Source organism: Crocuta crocuta, unplaced genomic scaffold (assembly GCF_008692635.1).
Source record: "Crocuta crocuta isolate KB4526 unplaced genomic scaffold, BGI_CrCroc_1.0 scaffold619, whole genome shotgun sequence".
In the NCBI taxonomy this organism is placed as follows: Eukaryota; Metazoa; Chordata; class Mammalia; order Carnivora; family Hyaenidae; genus Crocuta; species Crocuta crocuta.
Window position 1 is genome coordinate 1,846,480 of NW_027533395.1, and position 17,759 is coordinate 1,864,238.

Consider the following 17,759-nt stretch of genomic DNA (forward strand, 5'->3'; position numbering starts at 1 on the left):
GCCCTGTGCTCTAGGTCAGGGTTTGTCAACCTAGAGACATCTGGAGCCAGATAGTCCTTTGTTGTGGATATTTAGAGCAGCATCTCTAGCCTCTGCCCAGATGCCAGTAGCATCTCACTACCAGTTGTAACAACCAAATGTCTCCAGACATCACATGTGTCCCACGGGCAAAACTGGCCTTGATTAGGAACTACCGCTCAAGGCCAGTGGTTTTTGAGGGTTTGTACAGTGGCGAAAACTTTAGGCTCTAGGGCTGTATTGCCTGGGTCCAAGTTCTAGCTAGTAGAGAGCAGAGCTTTGGGAAATTACATAACCTTTCTGTGGCTCTATTTCCTCGTCTCCAAGGTGAATAATAAAAATACCTACACACTTTGTAGGGTTGTTGGATCATATAGGTTAGTGTTCCCCCGCTACCCACCCCCCCAAAGTATACAGGTTTAAAATGGAGGACTGATTAGTCAGAATATCTAAGTGTAGGCCCTAGGAACTACATTTTAATAAGTTCCTGAGCTTCTCACCCATGTGGAAGCTTTAAGAGCCTCTGACTTCAAGAGCTGCTCCCCTCATTTGAGGTGGTCTCACTCATGGGTTTTTGTGTATGTGCTGTATGTGCAGGGCTTGGACCCTCAGTTCCTGTGGTTTGGACATGAACACCATCTTCTGTATCTACTTGTGGGCTGGGTCTTGGGCTGAGGGCGAGAGCAGTCTGGCTGGTACGACAGTGCCCTCTAGAGGACAGACGAGGCCTGCGCTCTGCCTCAGATTCAGGGCCTGCAGCTCCTCTCCCCTCCCAGCACCAGAGACAGAGGCCCAGACGCCAGAATCTATTGTAACGACTTTATTTAATACACTGGGCCCCACCAGGTAATGTGGTTTGTGCAAGGGACAGGCTTGGGCTAAGAGAAGGGAGGTGAGCTGGTTAAGCACACTGCAGTCCGCGGGTCACCACATCGCTTTCACACACACCTGCTGCTGTGGCCCATACTTGGCAGGGCCTTTGGTCGTTGGACGGCATGGGGGAGAATGCTGCCTGGAATCTGGGACTGGGGTGCATCTAGGTGTCACAGGTGAGGGTGCCGGTGAAGATCTGCTAGCCCTGGCTTTGCACATCCGGGCTGAGGAGCCTTTTTGGACACTGCGAGGCCTGCCCAGTCCAGGGTAGGCACCTGGCCCCACTGGATCAGGGGAGATGAGCCTAGGCCTGTTAGTTCCTGGCACTCTGGTCTGGCCCCCTCCCTCCTTAACCAGACAAGTCCGAAATTATGAATGGCACAAATCAGCCCAGTGGGGGCCTTCTCTACAGCCTAGTCCCCCTGGGTCAGCTAGAATGGGAAAAGGCGACCTGGTTACTTGCGGCTCTTTCTCTACTCCTAAGAGGCCTGGATCCCCAGTACCCCTCCTTTGCTAGGGGCCTCTGCCAAAGAGCAATTCTACCTCCTATTTCAGAAAATCTAACCGGCAGCCAGCCTGTTGATTCCAGGTCAGTGAGCAAAAAGGAAGAGAAAGAAAGAGGGTGGTGGTAGTGACTTTGAATGTAGCCTCTGATCCTAAATAGGCCTGATGCCTATGGATACTGTCAGTTCACCATTAGCAGGGAGTGGCAGGGCCCTGGACGCTATGCTAAACCGAGGTGCTGTAAACATTAGTGTGAACAGGGTGACTGGTGGGCAGGAGGCGAGGAGCTCCCTCTCTCCAGTCCCATACTGAACAAACACTTCAATAAATAAAACTGTTTGAAGATGGCATTGCCCAAGGATGGATGAAAAGCCTGGGGCTGACAGACTCCTGAAACTCTCCCAAGAACCCCCCTGGACAGGGGCTGAGGGTTGGGGTGTTCACTCTGCCATCAATCACAAGTAGCACTGCTCCCGCCTCTTTGAATGCCCAGTGTGGTACTGGTCCCCAGGTGAGGTTGAGGGCACCCTGCCATCTCCTGACCCCAGAGTCTCAGTAATAGCTCCCGGAGTGCTTTTCCAGCCTCCTGAACCCAAATTGCAACAAAACCAGACAGAACTCAACCCTGGCCCCAGTCCTCAGTCCACGATTGATTGGCATCAAGAGCAGAAGGCGAGCAAGGGAGGCAGTGGCTGCCTTGGGCCTCAGGGCACCCTGTGGGTGGGACGGGGTGGGGCTAGCCCAGCCTGGATGGGCAGCAGCAAGGTCTCCCAGGATTTACCCTCTCTGTCTCTCTATGGTAGTAAACGTAGTACCACACAGCTAGACAAAGGCCCAGCTGACGAGGTGGCCCTCTGCCTGCACTCTTCCCTGTTGGGGGCCAGTTAGTGGTCAACCCCAGGCCTCAGGCCATCACCATCATGGGTAGTTCATCGTCCTTTCTGGGCCCTGGGATCCCTGGGCCACAGGGCACTCGCATATGCGCACACACTTGTACCCACGCACTCACACACACACTCACACACACAGGCAGTTCCTCGCAAACACTCCGACTCAAGAAAGCGAGTTTTAAAGTGGAGTTAACTTCAGAGAGAGGTGAAGATGATGTCCCGACATTAGAAGGTTTTCCTGTGGATAGATCGGGCACCGTCTTCCTCATATTCCTTCTTGGAGACCCACATCTTCTTAAAGGTGTCCAGGGAGGCAAGGATGGAGCCCCTGGAGTGGAGGGAATCCCAAGGTACGTTGTGAGAAGGAGGAAGTGTTCATGGAGCCAGCCAGCCCCCGTTGGGCCAAAGCAGATGAGGCTCTGCTTTAAAGGGATGGGGTGGTGAGAGGTAACGATGCCCTCGCTTCCTGTTCCACTCTTATTCCCAGGAGAACTACTCACCCAATCCATGTGGAATACAGTCTCTCTTGAGGTGCAGATATCTGAAAGGGTGGGTGGAAAGAGGAATCTGAGACTTTGATCCGTCTTGTCCTTTTCCCGCCCAACGCTCGTCTTTATGGCCAATCCCAGTGCCCACGGAAGTGGATGTGTCTCACACAACAGGCTTTCAGTTATGTCCCTACTGGACCCAATAGCCTCTCTGGGGGGTTACTGTGGCTGGCCTTACACCTGTCTGGAGAAGCAGATTTCCGGCAGCCCTATGAATCTACAGCTCCCAGGAAAGCTGGTGTTAACAGGGGCCGGGATCCAGCTTTGCTGGGGGCTGATGGGAAGCAGCCTCCATGGTAGGAAATACACTCCAACATTTTGCTCCCCTCAGCAAGCACTAAGATGTTAGTTAAGTGTTAAGTTAGTTAGTTAACACTAAGATGTTAAGGACTGTGTCACGAGAGCAGCAAGGGTCAGTATGCCAATGCTACAGTTTCTCTGACAGACCACATGTGGGGCCTCAGCCTAGCACCTGGCCACATCAGGGTCTCAGAACTGCCCCCTGGTGTGGGGAAGGAGAAGGAAAATGGGTTCTCCCCTCAGGCAGACCTCAAGGTCAATGTGCAATCTGGGAACTGTCTAGCCTTGGAGGGGAGCCTTGGTTCCGCACAGCCCCAGAGACAGCCCCCACCATGCTCCTACCCTGATCTTCACGTCTTTCGGAGCCAGTTTCTTCACTTCACTCAGTAGCCTGTCACCAAAACCTGAATGGGCAAGACAGGAGAATCTCAGGTCAATTCTCTGGGCCTCTGGGCCCAGCAAGATCTGGAAACTACCTGGAGATGGGCCAGGAGCAAAGACCAACCTTTGAACAGGGTGGAGCCTCCCGAGAGGACGATGTTAGAGAAGAGTGTGCGCCGCAAGTCCATGTCCGACTTCTGGATGGCAAATACCAGCACCTCGTGGATGCCCTCACTCTCCTCACCGATCAGGTCTGGCCTGAAGAGCAGCTCAGGTGCCCGGAATCGGGAAGGACCAATCTGCAGGGTGGAGAGCAAACTCAGAGGCTGGGACCAGGGCTGAGGTCCCTTTGGGAGTGCAAACAGAAGAGGCAGCTCACACTATACTATGCCCAAGTGATTGAGGACGGCACTAACCACCCTCTTCCAAACCCCTTCCCGACCTAGGAAAATGCCTCTGGTGCTGCCCCTCCTCCACACAGGAGAAGCAGAGTTCCTGCTGCCTCGTTCTACAGTAGACAGCCTCGCTCTGCAAGAGACAGCGCTGCTTGAGAGAGTGCCGGTGCTCCAGGCAGAGGGTGTAAAAGGGCTGGTGCATCTGACCCCAGCCTAGTTGTTTGGGCTCAGAGCTTCTGAGGGTCTGGGAGGACTGAAGGGAGATCCACACCTACCTCGATGGTGCTGCCGTCAGGCAGGTAGTACTGAGCCTTCTCCGTCTCTAGTGTCTCATCCTTCTGCGGGTTTATGGACAGGTAGCAGGCTCTCTGCAGAACCGAACAGGAGTCAGGGAGGCAGGGAACCCAGGCTCACCTGGTCGAAGCCCTGGGGGCTGCTGGATGCCTCCCTGCAGAAATTGGCCTCTCCACAGCGATTGCCCTAAAGGTCCATGGAGCTGCTGCCCTGGAGTGGGGGCAGGGAGGCCTCTGTCCGCCTATAGTGGAGTTCCTACCACTACAGTTCCTACCTGATCCACCTTCCTTGTGGGCAGGCGTGGAAACTGGCTCTCTGGAGCTTGGTCTGAGACCACAACCCAATTTTAGTCCAGACTCAGGCTTCTTCCTCCTGTTACTACTCATGATTCTGGGGCCCATCTACCCAGCTCAGAGGTTTCCCTACAGCCATGGGTGGCAGGATTTGGTTTACATAAAAGAAAACTGTATTGTGATTTCTTCAAAGATGTAAAAGAACATACGTCATCTGTACATAAGATATAAGGACATAATGAATACTGGTGCCCATACCCAGCTCTTTAAGAAACAGCAGCACCTCCCTTTCCCCCACAAGATGGCAGCACTTGGGGGACAGTGACTGTCAGTGTGAGGGGGGCCTAGCTGGGATAAGAGGGTGGCCAGGCAGCCTGGCTGGGGAGAACAGAGCCTGACCAGAGACACCCTCTCCCCCACCCTGAGACAAGAGCTTGACCTCTTTTCGCTCCAGGTCACAGAGGTCCCGGCTACCCTATTCCCATTCTCCATCCCATCAATGGACCCATGGGGCAGCACTCACTTCTTTTATGGCCTTGACAATCTCAAACTCAGAAGATGAGTGGAAATCATAGCCCTCCTTCCGTAGGTAGAGGCGAAGGAAGCGAGAGACATCTCGGCCAGCGATGTCGATGCGCATGATTGAGTGGGGCATGGCAAAGCCCTCATAAATGGGCACGGCATGTGTGACGCCATCCCCAGAATCCAGCACCACACCTGTGGTTCTGCCTGTGGCATAACTGAAGCACAGGGAACACATCATCACTAACCCCTGCCTCCTCACTCTGGGAAAACACTTGCTTTTTTTTTTTAGAGTTCAGAGTCAGCTAAACTAAGCTGCGGCCTGCTTTCCTCTAGGGGCCTCAGACTGGCCACAGTACTAAGTCCAAGCATAAGCAAGCCTGAAAAACCTGAGTGAAAGGAGCTCAGCCTCTCTCAGCCCCTCCCCTGCTCCAGAAGAAGAGGCCTTCCAATCTCAGGAGACAGACTAGCCTTTAACCACTAGAGGGTCCCCGCCCAGGGACAGTTTTTACTTTCCAGACAGGAGGAAAAAACTTAAGTGCCTACTATAAGAAGATTTTCGCCTCCACAAAAAACTCGCTTTTTTCTCACATGGCTTCCTAGGTCTGTAATTTTGTTTTTTGTTTTGTTTTCTTTCTCTTATGGTAAAGACAAGGGTATAGACATTTATCTCTGTGATACGAAGGGGAAAAACTGGTGATGTTTGATAAGCAGCAACTGACGCTGCCTGGTGTTGGGAGGACAGGGAATAGAGCAGGCTGCAGCGAAGTCAAACTTGCAAACTACCTAACAAGCCAGTGGCTATTTGAGCTCTAGCTGATTTTTGTCCTACAGGAATACATGCCCAGCATTGCCAGATCTTCCCACAAATTTGGATTTTGATAGGAAATCTAATCCCCCCGCCCCACCCCCACTTTTTTAAAGTAAGCTGCATGCCCAGTGTAGGGCTTGCACTCATGACCCTGAGATCAAGAGTTGCATGTTCTACTGACTGAGCCAGCCAGATACCCTGGAAATCTCCCAATTTTAAAATGCTGGCTTGGGGGGCACCTGGGTGGCTCAGTCAGTTAAGCGTCTGACTTCGGCTCAGGTCATGATCTCACGGTTGGTGGGTTCGAGCCCCGCCTCGGGCTCTGTGCTGTCGGCTAGCTCAGAGCCTGGAGCCTGTTTCAGATTCTGTATCTTCTCTCTCTGACCCTCCCCTGCTCACACTCTCTCCCTCTCATAAATAAATAAAACATTAAAAAAAATAAAATGCTGGCTTGGGGCGAGTGCCTCAGTTGGTGAAGTGTCTGACTCTTGATTTCAGCTCAGGTCATGGTCTCATGGTTTGTGAAATCAAGCCCTGCACTGGGCTCTACAATGGGTGTGGAACCTGCTTGGGATTCTCTCCCCCCTCCCCCCTTCCCTCGCACGCATACACTCTCTGTTTCTCTCAAAATAAATAAACTTTAAAAAAATGCTAGCTCACAATTTTTTAATGGGGTCAAACACATCCTATCTGCAGCTTACCAGTGCATAATCTCAGCCCTAGACCTAACCCTAGTGTGAGGCAGGCTGGGCGCAGGACAGGGATGACAGGGATATGAGGACCATGGTGGTGTTTTTATCCCGACTCTATCACCAGCCTGGCACAGTGTCTGGCACACACGGCACCGGATAAATATTGGAGTAGGTTACAGGGGCCTTTACGAAGAGCTGTAGCAGCTTGTGGCCTTCCCAGCAGGCACAGCAGAGAGCCTTGGGTGCCAAACCGCTGAGACAATAAGAGAAGTAAGACTGGGAGAAGATCTCAATGCCCCCTTTCCTTTAAAAAAAAAAATTTTTTTTAACATTTATTTTTGTTGAGAGGCGAGAGAGACAGAGCATGAGCAAGGGAGGGGAAGAGAGAGAGGGAGACACAATCTGAAATAGGCTCCAGGCTCTGAGTTGTCAGCACAGAGCCAAACGCGGGGCTCGAACCCACGATCTGTGAGATCATGACCTGAGCTGAAGTTGGACGCTTAACCGACTGAGCCACCCAGGAGCCCCTCAATACTCGCTTTCCTATCCCAAGGAGAGGCAGCCTCCCTTCTGCCCGCAAGAGGCTGGGACAGCGGGCCAGACTGCTTGCTACTCACAGGCTGAGCACAGCTTGCATGGAGATGAAAAGGGCTGGCACATTGAAGGTCTCGAAGAAAACTTCAGCAGCTCGTTCGCGGTTTTTCCGTGGGTTTAGAGGTGCCTCCGTCAGGAGCACAGGATGCTGGTGAAAGATGCCCAGACGGCAATCAGGGCCAGGTGAGATCTCTAGCTCTCATGAGCAGCAGGGCAGGGGCCCCCTGTGAGGTATGCACGAGAGCCCAGGGCAACTCTGTGAGCCTCCCTCCCCAAACGGGAAGCTGGGGCTGCCACCTACCCCAGGGTAAGCCAGTTTTTCAACCTTCCAAATTCTCGCTCGCTTCGAAGTCTCATTGTATCCTTGCCTCTGTCTCCTTCCTCCCCTCCCTACCTCTAAAATTCTTACACAGGCCCCCAGATTTACTGTGTAGCTCCAATTACCCAGAAGATTTTGCTAAACTCTGAATTTGGAATTATTATAAAAATAATTGTTTAAGGGGCGCCTAGGTGGCTTAGTCGGTTAAGCGTCCGACTTTCGCTTAGGTCATGATTTCGCGGTTCGTGGGTTCGAGCCCCGCGTCAGGCTCTGTGCTNACATTTAAATATTGAATGTATTTTTAAACGGAATATGTCCCTCCGCTGGCAATTCTGATGTCTAGTACACAACTTCATTTTCCTGGGTTGGGAATTACTTCTTTAGAAGTTAGAGTATGAACTCTGAACTCTGAAAGACATGGGTTTGAATGTTAGCTCTACTGCTTTATTCCTTAGGTGATCTTGGAAAGACTACTTGGCTTCTCTGAACTTTTTTTCTGTTCCCTTGTTTGCAGAATGGAGAGAACACTACCTGTATCTCACAGGACTGGTGTGAAGACTGCATGCAAACTCGAATGAAGAGCACATGGCCTGGGGCCACGGCAAGACTCAAACGCTCCCAGCAGTTGCCCTGTCTCCCCCTCCTCCTCTCTGGGGTAGTGGCTCTACCCAGCTCTGCACACTGTGCAGGGGTGCCCTGCTCACAGGACCCTCACCTCCTCTGAGAAAGTCTGCAATTGGTCCTTAGAATAGACATACTGCCAGATGCGCTCCATGTCGTTCCAGTCCTTGACGATGCCGTGCTCCATTGGGTAGCGGATGGAGAGCAGCCCTCGGTGTTCCTGGGGGCGGAGAGCAGGACTTACAGCAGCCGCCGGTCTCTCCACCAGGTGACCCAGTGGGGCCCCACTCTTCCAGCAATGGGAGCCCCCAGCCCACAGTCCTTAGCCAGGGCTAAAGGCAGGCCCCCATTTGCCAAGTCTCTAAACTGTATGCTGTAAACTGTTCTCACTGCCTGATTAGCTGGCAAAGCAGAGGGCTTCCCTATTTCCACGGGCCCTCAGTGCCCTTCTGATGGGTGACAGGAGACACCCTTCTCACCGTCTGGTCCCAGGACACAATCTCCTGGCTCCCACCTCTGGACATCAGCACTTGCAGTGCAGGTTGGCAACAATGATTCTGTTGTTCTGCATCTAGAGGCTGCCCCAGGGCTCTGCCAAGCTGTGCTAATGGACTCATTCCCAGGGTATACCAGCTAGGGTATCCCCCGGAATCCCTTTTGCCAAAAAGAACCAAGCTAGCCGATCTCATTGTCGGCAAGGTAGTGACAGAGTATAGAAGGAAAGCAAAAGCCTATTTTCTAGACTAGTTTCTGTTTCCCAAAGTGGGGTTCTAGATATTTCCTCTCCAAAACCAGAGGCTGCTCCTGGGAGACAAGAACCAACTAGACCTAGGATGAGAGGACCTAAGATTTAAGAGGACACTGCTCCTTTTACGCATGGCTGTCCTGCTGCGGGGGTACTGCCCTGGTTGGGAACGATGAAGGTCCTCTGCTGGTTTGAGGCTTCTACAGTAGGACTGGGAATTACCTCGGCTTTGGGGCCAATGAAGATGTCACCTTCCAGGGCTCCGGCCATGACACGGACATGTTTGGGTCTGCCCACACTACGAAAGAGATCAGAAGGACCAACCATCACTTTTCCTTTTATGATATAACACAGGAAGGATGTACAGAGGTGCGAGCGCAGACAGGAAGAGTTGGACTCAGTTCTACCATGTTTATCTCTTAGGAGTGAGGTTATAGTTGATTTTGATTTTCTTTTTTCTACTTTTCTGCACTTCCTGCAATTTCCGCAGTGAACATGTATTATTTTAAGTTATTTGTATGTTATTTCATGTTTCTGACCCAAACGAGAGATCCCTTCACTCTCAAAGGTAGAGGGCTGACCCCGCAACAAAGCTGACAAGCCTTCCAAGGTGCTACTGCTTTTTGTTTTGTTTTCTTTTTTTTTTTTTTAAGATTTTACTTTTTAAAGTATTTTCTACAACAACGTGGGGCTCAAACCCACAACCCTAAGATCAAAGGGTTGCATGCTCCACCAATGGAGCCGGCCAGGCCCCACATGCCTATCAAGCTTCTGACTAAGGTACAGAATTACTTACTAGTTTGGAAAGCAATATTTGGGAATCTGATCACCAGCAAAACCAGCTTTAATCACACCGGATCCCTGAGGAGAGAGGAGAGAGAAAGAAAAGTCAGGAGTATGACAAAAACAAGAGGAGATATATATCTTACAATGTGTATAATATGGTTCCATTTTTAAAAATTTATTATCTATTTATCTATTGAAAGTTTTTTTGTTTTTTGAGAGAGAAAGAAAGAGAGAGAGGGAGAGAGAGGGGCAGAGAGGGAGAGAAAGGATCCCAAGCAGGCCCTACACTGTCAGCACAGAGCCTGACATGGGGCTCGAACTCATAAAACTGTGAGATCATGACCTAAGCCGAAATCAAGAGTAGTTTGCTCAACTGACTGAGCCACCCAGGCGCCTCTGGTTCCATTTTAGACAGAGACCTTCTATCTGTGCACAGCATCTCCATCTGTATGAGCACCTGTAGAGAGAACATGTGTCACTGGGAGGGAAGTGGGGACTGGAGATGGGGAGGAGATTTCACTGCACCCTCAAAGTATTAGTTGATTTTGTTCTGTATTCTGACTTATCTACACTGAACACGCTTTACTTCTGGAATTAAAAATAATATTGGAGGGGCGCCTGGGTGGCTTAGTCAGTTGAGCGTCCAACTTTCGCTTAGGTCATGATCTCGCGGTTCGTGGTTTGAGCCCCGTGTCGGGCTCTGTGCTGACTGCCAGCTCAGAGCCTGGAGCCTATTTCAGAGTCTGTGTCTCCCTCTCTCTCTCTGACCCTCCCCTGCTCATGTGGTCTCTCTCTCTCTCCTAGAAATAAATAAAAAATATTAAAAATATATATATATTGGAGGGGCGCCTGGGTGGCTCAGTTGGTTAGCATCCGACTTCGGCTCAGGTCAGATCTCACGGTTAGTGGGTTCGAGCCCCGCATCGGGCTCTGCGCTGACAGCTCTGAGCCTGGAGCCTGTTTCGGATTCTGTGTCTCCCTCTCTCTCTGCCCCTCCTTCACTCATGCTCTGTCTCTCTCTGTCTCAAAAATAAATAAACTATAAAAAAACTTAAAAAAAAATGATTCCTTTAAAAAATAATAATAATAATATTGGAGACCCTGGGTGGCTCAATTGGTTAAGCGTCCAGCTTTGGCTCAGGTCATGATCTTGCAGTTCATGATTTCGACCCCCACATCAGGTTCTCAACTGTCAGCGTGGAGCCTGCTTCAGAGCCTCAGTCCCCTCTCTCTCTCTGCCCCTCCCCCACATGCATGCTCACTCTCTCTCAAAAATAAACAAACATTAAAAGAAATACTATTAATAAAGAGAAGAAAAAGAGAAAACCTGAGGAGAGAAGAGAAAAGTACCTAGAAGCATCAGAGCAGCCAAGTTCAGGAACATAACCACAGTGGGCAGAATGCGCGATTCTGTTAAACCACCGTGGGATGCTGTTAACCTGCCTTCCCAGCTGGGGCCTGAACTCCCCCTGCCCTCCAAGGGCTCTAGGACTGACACCACCATGAACACTGCCACGCTTGCAGCTGCCTCGGGTGGCGCACGGGCTGTCTGGTTCTCACTGCAGGGCAAACCTCTATGTTCTGTTGGGGGGACTGTGGTTGCTTTTTGTTTTTTGTTTTAACTGTGCTTTGTTTTACTCACTGGTCTCCTGATGGTAAAGAGCAGGGAAGTTCGAGAGCACCAGCTGCAAGGAGACCCAACGTTACAATCCCGCTGCTCCCATACTTGGTAAGTCGGGTGGGGCGGTGCCCGAAGAGAGTGACTTGCCCACCAACATCTCTGGTACCACGTGGGGCCCGACCAAAGTAAACGGTGACTCTAGATACAGATACCAACTCTGTGCAGGACAGAGGTCAAAGCTTGATACTACTTGCAAATATAGCCTGTCTTCTTCCTTCTTAACTCTTGCACCGCTACACCCCATACGCTCACCCTTCTACCCCAACACGGTTTGCCGCTGCGCGCATAACAGGGGCAAGCCTTTTCCTGCTGCCTGGTGACCTCTTCTCCAGGGGCGGGGAGTGACAGTTCTAAAACGCACACAGCGAGCGGTAAGCACATCAGGAGGTGCTAACCAGCCAAGGTGATCTTTGCACCAAAGGCTTTCCTGCAGCACCCCTGGTTCCCTCTCTGTCTCTTATCCCTGCTCTTTCATAGAAGTGCGTATGAGGGGCGGTCAGAGAGGCCATCCTGGTGCCTGACTCTGGCAAGATAGAGGGAGGATGAAGTGGCTGAAGGACAGGAATGCCAGTTCTCTAAGACAGCAGGGACCTCTGCCAACAGAAAAGAGAGAAAACAGCAGACAATGTGCAAACTCATCGGCCTGGGCAGAGCAGCAAGGAGCGTGGAAGAGGTGCAGCTGTAAACTGAGCTGAGAGACCGGGAAGGAGGGAGAGCCGTCGTACCGCAGCCCGCGGGCTCCGGGACAGTGGCATGGGTAGTGCACCCAGCGCCGAACAGAACTCCGGGAACTTATTGGCTCAGACTTCCAGTAATTGTTCACCGCCTTCACCTGGGTGTGGTGATGCCAACAGACTAATTGGACCTCTGGCAGAGGTTGAAAACAAGAAAAGTAAAGATGAGACCTGCATCTCAGACTAGACATTTTGAAGAGACGATTTTCCTGCATATTTAATTTTGAATTTACTAGCAAAATCAGACTAGAGTCTGAGTAAATTAAGGCAAATGAAGATGTTAGGTACATTTCTCATTCTCTGTCCCTCCCAGCAAGATAGTATAAAGAACCAGTACAAATATCATTGTCTTCCTCATGAAGAATAATCCCCTTGGAATTCTTATTCTCTTACTATTATTTCACAAAATCGCCAGTACCTGTAGCATAAGGTAGTCTGCATTTCCTTCTGCTTTTTTTTTTTTTTAATATTTTTATTTTATTTCTAGGATAGAGAGAGACAGTGTGAACAGGGGAGGGTCAGAGAGAGAGGGAGACACAGACTCCGAAACAGGCTCCAGGCTCCGAGCTGGCAGTCAGCACAGAGCCCGACGCGGGGCTCGAACCCACGAACCGCGAGATCATGACCCAAGCGAAAGTCGGACGCTTAACCGACTAAGCCACCCAGGCGCCCCTGCTTTGTTTTTTTAATATTTATTTTTATTTAATGTTTATTTTGAGAGAGAGAGAGAGACAGCGAGAGTGAGAGAGAGAGCGTGCAAGTGCAAGCGCACCAGTAGGGAGGGGGAGAGAGACTCCCTAGCAGGCTCTGGGCTGTCAGCGCAGAGCCAGACATAGGGCTTGATCTCATGAATGTGTGAGCTCATGACCTGAGCCGAAATTGAGAGTTGGACGCTTACTCAACTCAGCCACCCAAGCACCCCTCTCTTCTGCCTTCTGTTTGAGTTTATGGTTTCATATGGTTGAGTTATGGTTTTTGTCTGTTTTCAGCCCAAGTTCCTTAAGCTCAGAGACTTTCTATATCAGCAGTATCTGGCATTTGAGCATACTCAAATAGATGCTGGCTGCCTAAAATTAAATCCCAGCTCAAACGCCTGGCAGATGAAGCCTAAAATATGGAACCTGAACAAGCAGCTGGAATGCCTGGAGCCCCAGGCAGAGGTGGCGCAGGAAAGGTGGAGACAGCACTGGGAATGATGCACAAGGGCGAACCAGACCCAGCTTGTCCCTGCAGTCTCACGAGCTGGCCAGCTAGGCCAGCAGCTGGGGAAAGAATGAGTGGGGATGGAGGCGGTGGCTGAGCTGCTTCTATTCTGTTCACACCAGAGAGTATAAAAAAGGTCCTGTCACTTTCTTTAATAGTATTTGTTAACCAGGAACCCCGTACCTGGCAAACGAGCTGCCACTCTGTTACTCACTATGGCAAAGCCAAGTAAACAAATGCCTTGCAGAGGCTTCTTGAAAAAGTAGTTCCATAATAAATATTTGATTTTTGAGGACTCAAGTCTACAGCCAGCCACGGATGACCATTCTCTTTCTGACGCAGGCACACAAATAGCAAATCCCTCAGCAAGGCTTTCCCAGTACGTGCTAACTATGGGCCTGTGGCTTGGGCAACAATTAGCCTAAGCACTCCTGATTCTTCTTCTTCTTTTTTTAATTTTTTAAAATAGTTTTTCTTTATTTTTGAAAGAGAGAGAGACAGAGCATGAGCGGGGGAGGGGCAGAGAGAGAGAGAGAGAGAGACAGACAGACAGACAGACAGAATCTGAAACAGGCTCCAGGCTCTGAGCTGCCTGCACAGAACCTGATGCAGGGTTCGAACCCACGAACTGTGAGATCATGACCTGAGCTGAAGTCAGACGCTTAACCAACTGAACCACCCAGGTGCCCCTCCTGATTATTCTTGACATGCTGGCAAAGAGGCTAGCTGTCTCCCATTTTACAGGTGGAAAAAGGATGCTGGGAGGTGGAGCCTCAAGGTCTAGGACACTGGTGGCTCATTTTGGCATAAAGACATGGTTTTTTTTGGCCCACATAGTACTTTTTGAAAAACAACTTCATTGAGATAAAATTCACTACCATATAATTTACCCACTTAAGGTATATAACCCAGTGGTTCATAGTATATTCACAGAGTAGTATAATCATCAGCACAATCTTATTTTGGAACTTCGTCATCATCCCAGAACCTGTACCCATTACCAGACACTCTCCATCTTACCTGCCCTCTCCCGCCAACCAGTCCTAGGGAACCACTAATCTACTTACCATCTCTGCAGACCACAAATTACTTTTATGTTAACTTCCAACACTTAAAAATGAGAGATTGCATATAAAATTTGATGTTTCTGATTTATCTTGAAACATCAGAAGATCTGGCAATACTGGGCCTGCGTTCCTGCATAGGGGCAACTGGTTGGAAATGAAAAGCAATTGGCCCTTTGGTTAGGCATGCTCAGAGCCCTTTCGGAGTCCTCAAGCCTTCTTTAAGCTATCTTCTGCCTCCCTCTTTTTATATTCCTGCTTGGTCTCTTCAAGCACTGAGTTTGACACTCCTATTCAAGGCATTCCCAGAAACTAAGTTATGATATATCTCCTTCCACATGGTACCTGGTTTCTTTTTTACCCTCAGAGCGTTTGTTTAGGTGTGAAGCACATCCTTGGCTGTCGAAATACACATAATTGAACAGGGAGCTGTCTCTGTAAGTCATCTCTTCTTCAGCCTTTCCAACAAACTAGGGGTAGATTCTTGCTGTTGTACAACCAACAGGCTCAATATCACATCGCAAGTGACAGTGTAAAGTAAATAGAGTGAGTTCCTTAGCTAACTCTAGTGTTTCTTAACTTTAAGTGAATCAGCACACAAGAGCTGATGACAAACTGTAAAAAAATAAATAATAAAATTGAGACCATCAGAAAAATTTGAATGTTGACAGAACGTTTGATGATATTGAGGAATTATTAATTTTGTCAGGTTTGATAATAGTATGCTGATTATGTCTTTAAAAGACTGTGGGAGAGGTCGCCTGACTGGCTCAGTGCATAGAGCATGTGGCTTTTGATTTCAGGGTTGTAAGTTTAAGTAAGCCCCACAGTGGGCATAGAGCTTACTTAAAAAAATTAATTAAAAAAAAGTTTTTAAAAAAAGTATGGGAGAGGGAAGTAGGTGGGAATAAAGATTAGCCAAGAGTTGATAACTGTTACAACGAGGTGAATATGTGGATGTTTGTTATATATTCCTCTCCTTTTGTTTCTGTTTGACATTTTCTATAATAAAAAGAAGAAAGCCGGAAAATAAGTCCTCAAAATGTGGCCTGGGAGCTGCCCTCCTCTGGAATTACTATCTGCTACATACCTTTGGGAAGAATGACTTGTGTTTAGTTTTTTTCTTCCATTTTCCTCATTAAATTCTGATGAATTGGTTTGGTGCCAGAATAGGTAGAAAGGAGTGGTCAACGATTATTTTAAGACTGAGAAAGGTTATGAAATGATAATGAGGCTCTTTCGTCTTTCTCCTGTTCTTTGTTCTCCTTTCTTTTAACTACACACTCTGTAGCCTAGAAATAAAATTGTAGCAATGTGTTAAGCAATGGAGCAGTTAAATCTGCTAGATACACATCATTCTCATAAAGTTGGCTCAAACATTTCAAATTATTTTTCCTAACCATCTTTCGCTTGGAAACAAAACAAAGCTCTCTAAATGTCAAACAGCAAGAACTATCTGAGGTCCCAGACCTAACAATGTGGAAGAGGGGCACCTGGGTGGCTCAGGTGGTTTGAGTCACTGACTTCAGCTCAGGTCATGATCTCACAGGTCGTGGGTTCAGGCCCCATATTGGGCTCTGTGCTGACAGCTCAGAATCTGGAGCCTGCTTCTGATTCTGTTTCCCTCTCTCTCTGCCCCTCCCCAACTCGTGCTCTCTCGCAACTAAATAAACATTAAAGTTTATTTTATTAAACACAAAAAATTTTTTTTAATGTGGGAAAATTTCTCCTACTTCAATTTTTGGCATTATTATTGGCATACTAGAGAAAATAGACAAATCAACCTTAAAACTCAAAATGCACCACTGCCTCGGTGCATTTCAAATATACTATGGAGAAAGAGAAAGGAGAAACTAAAAAGCATTTGCTTAAGTGACATTAAAGAAAATGGCTGGAGATGGAACTCCTGCTCAACAATTCCAGAATCAAAGGATCCAATGACAGACTGCTCCTTCTGCACTGCTGATGAAAACAGGAAATTGCTCATTTCTATTTTTTCTTTTTAAAATTAAGAAAAAGGTAGATGAAATACCCATAAACTCGCTGAAGATAGAAACAGTGTTTTCTGAAAAGCAATTAACAGGGAGCCCTACTCAGCCCTCTGCAGCAACTGACTAGGTTTCTCTCCCCACCTCAATCTTTATTTAGGGGCATCTTTGTTACTGTGATATTTGGTCACTCATCCACCCACCCATCAATCCAACAACAACAACAAAAAAACATTTACTGAGCACACAGTGGTGCTAGGCCCTAGGTGCTGTGTATGGAGGAAGGTGGGAAGGGTAGAGTAAAAAACAAATGAAGGAATACCATCTTTTCTTCCAAGCATTTAACAGTCTAGTGAGAGAGAACCCCCCTCCCCCAAAGTGAAGAACTTGGAGCCCAACCTCAACTTCTTTTTTTTANAAGTTCGTGGGTTCCAGCCCGGGGTCAGGCTCTGTGCTGAGCTGACCGCTTGCTCAGAGCCTGGAGCCTGCTTCGGATTCTGTGTCTCCTTCTCTCTCTGCCCCTACCCCGCTCACGCTCTGTCTCACTCTCTCAAAAATAAATAAATGTAAAAAAAAAAAAAAAAAGACAGGTGGCTTGAATACTGTTATTTAACCTCTCTAAGGTTCACTTTTCTGCATAAACGGGGGACAGTAATTCCTATCCACCTGCTAGAGCTGACGCTTAAACGAGATGACGCAAACAAAAGCACCTTTTTAATATGCCTAAGGTCTCAAGGGCTGGATCAGCATAATGAATCTGATAGCTTAGAACAGATAGAACTGACAGTTTTGCCTCCATAGAGAGACCTAGAAGGGGCGCAGAAGGTACCAACCAATCTCGACGGGACGAAGGCTTTGGAAGTGGAAGGCAGAAACTGAGTTGTTTTACAACAATCACCCTCCGCCGAAAATAAAAGCAGTGTTTGGATTCTTTCCATTGGTCACTATTGAGGCATAAACGACGGCTACTAGCAAGAGGAAGAGCAGATAAAGCACCGGTTTTAGGTCACCTTTACTGTGCGACCTTGGGTTCACTCTACTTCATGCTTCAGGGTTGTTGTTTTTTTTCCATTCGTAAAACGAGGATCAAACTTCCTGCCTAACTATGCACCCAATTTTCCAATTCAAATGTATGTGAAAGCCCCCTGTATGTGCTAGAGCACCTGGCAAATACGTTTAGTAATTTTTTCCCCCACATTCCGAAAAGGACAGTACCTCCCTGCTTGCCTGTTCACTTTCTTTTCTTCTGGTCCTTTATTAACATTATAATTTATAATCGCAGAAATTACTGCAATCCTTTGACCATTTCCGGCACCAGATTCCCGAGCCCCACCCATATACACCGCCAAGTCGCCCGCCCTGCTGGGGACCGAAGGAAACTTAGCCCTTCCCCACGCGGGGGCGGGCCCTGGCCCTTCAGGCCCCTCCGCTGAGTTCCCGAAGCCAATCCCCACAGCCCTCGCGCACCCGCCCGCCCCTTAGAGAGAGGAACTACTATGGCGG

The 17,759-nt window shown here is 48.8% G+C and overlaps 1 protein-coding gene across 2 annotated transcripts in view; it reads right to left on the bottom strand.

Moving 5' to 3' along the window:
* Positions 1-823: 823 nt before the first annotated feature.
* Positions 824-17,759, bottom strand: part of ACTR1A (actin related protein 1A) — a 17,525-nt gene continuing 589 nt past the window's right edge. Inside the window, exons 1-11 of one of the 2 annotated variants that reach the window (XM_077748342.1) lie at positions 11,993-12,046; positions 9,597-9,661; positions 9,023-9,098; positions 8,150-8,275; positions 7,139-7,263; positions 5,020-5,236; positions 4,185-4,277; positions 3,639-3,813; positions 3,476-3,537; positions 2,786-2,826; positions 824-2,613 (exon numbers count right to left, since the gene is read on the bottom strand). In XM_077748342.1, the coding sequence (XP_077604468.1) occupies positions 2,511-2,613; positions 2,786-2,826; positions 3,476-3,537; positions 3,639-3,813; positions 4,185-4,277; positions 5,020-5,236; positions 7,139-7,263; positions 8,150-8,275; positions 9,023-9,098; positions 9,597-9,661; positions 11,993-12,022 (1,113 nt within the window). In that variant the 5' untranslated portion in view covers positions 12,023-12,046 and the 3' untranslated portion in view covers positions 824-2,510. Of the gene's footprint in view, positions 2,614-2,785; positions 2,827-3,475; positions 3,538-3,638; positions 3,814-4,184; positions 4,278-5,019; positions 5,237-7,138; positions 7,264-8,149; positions 8,276-9,022; positions 9,099-9,596; positions 9,662-11,992; positions 12,047-17,759 lie in introns of those variants that run through there. The other variant, XM_077748341.1, reaches the window with a different exon arrangement.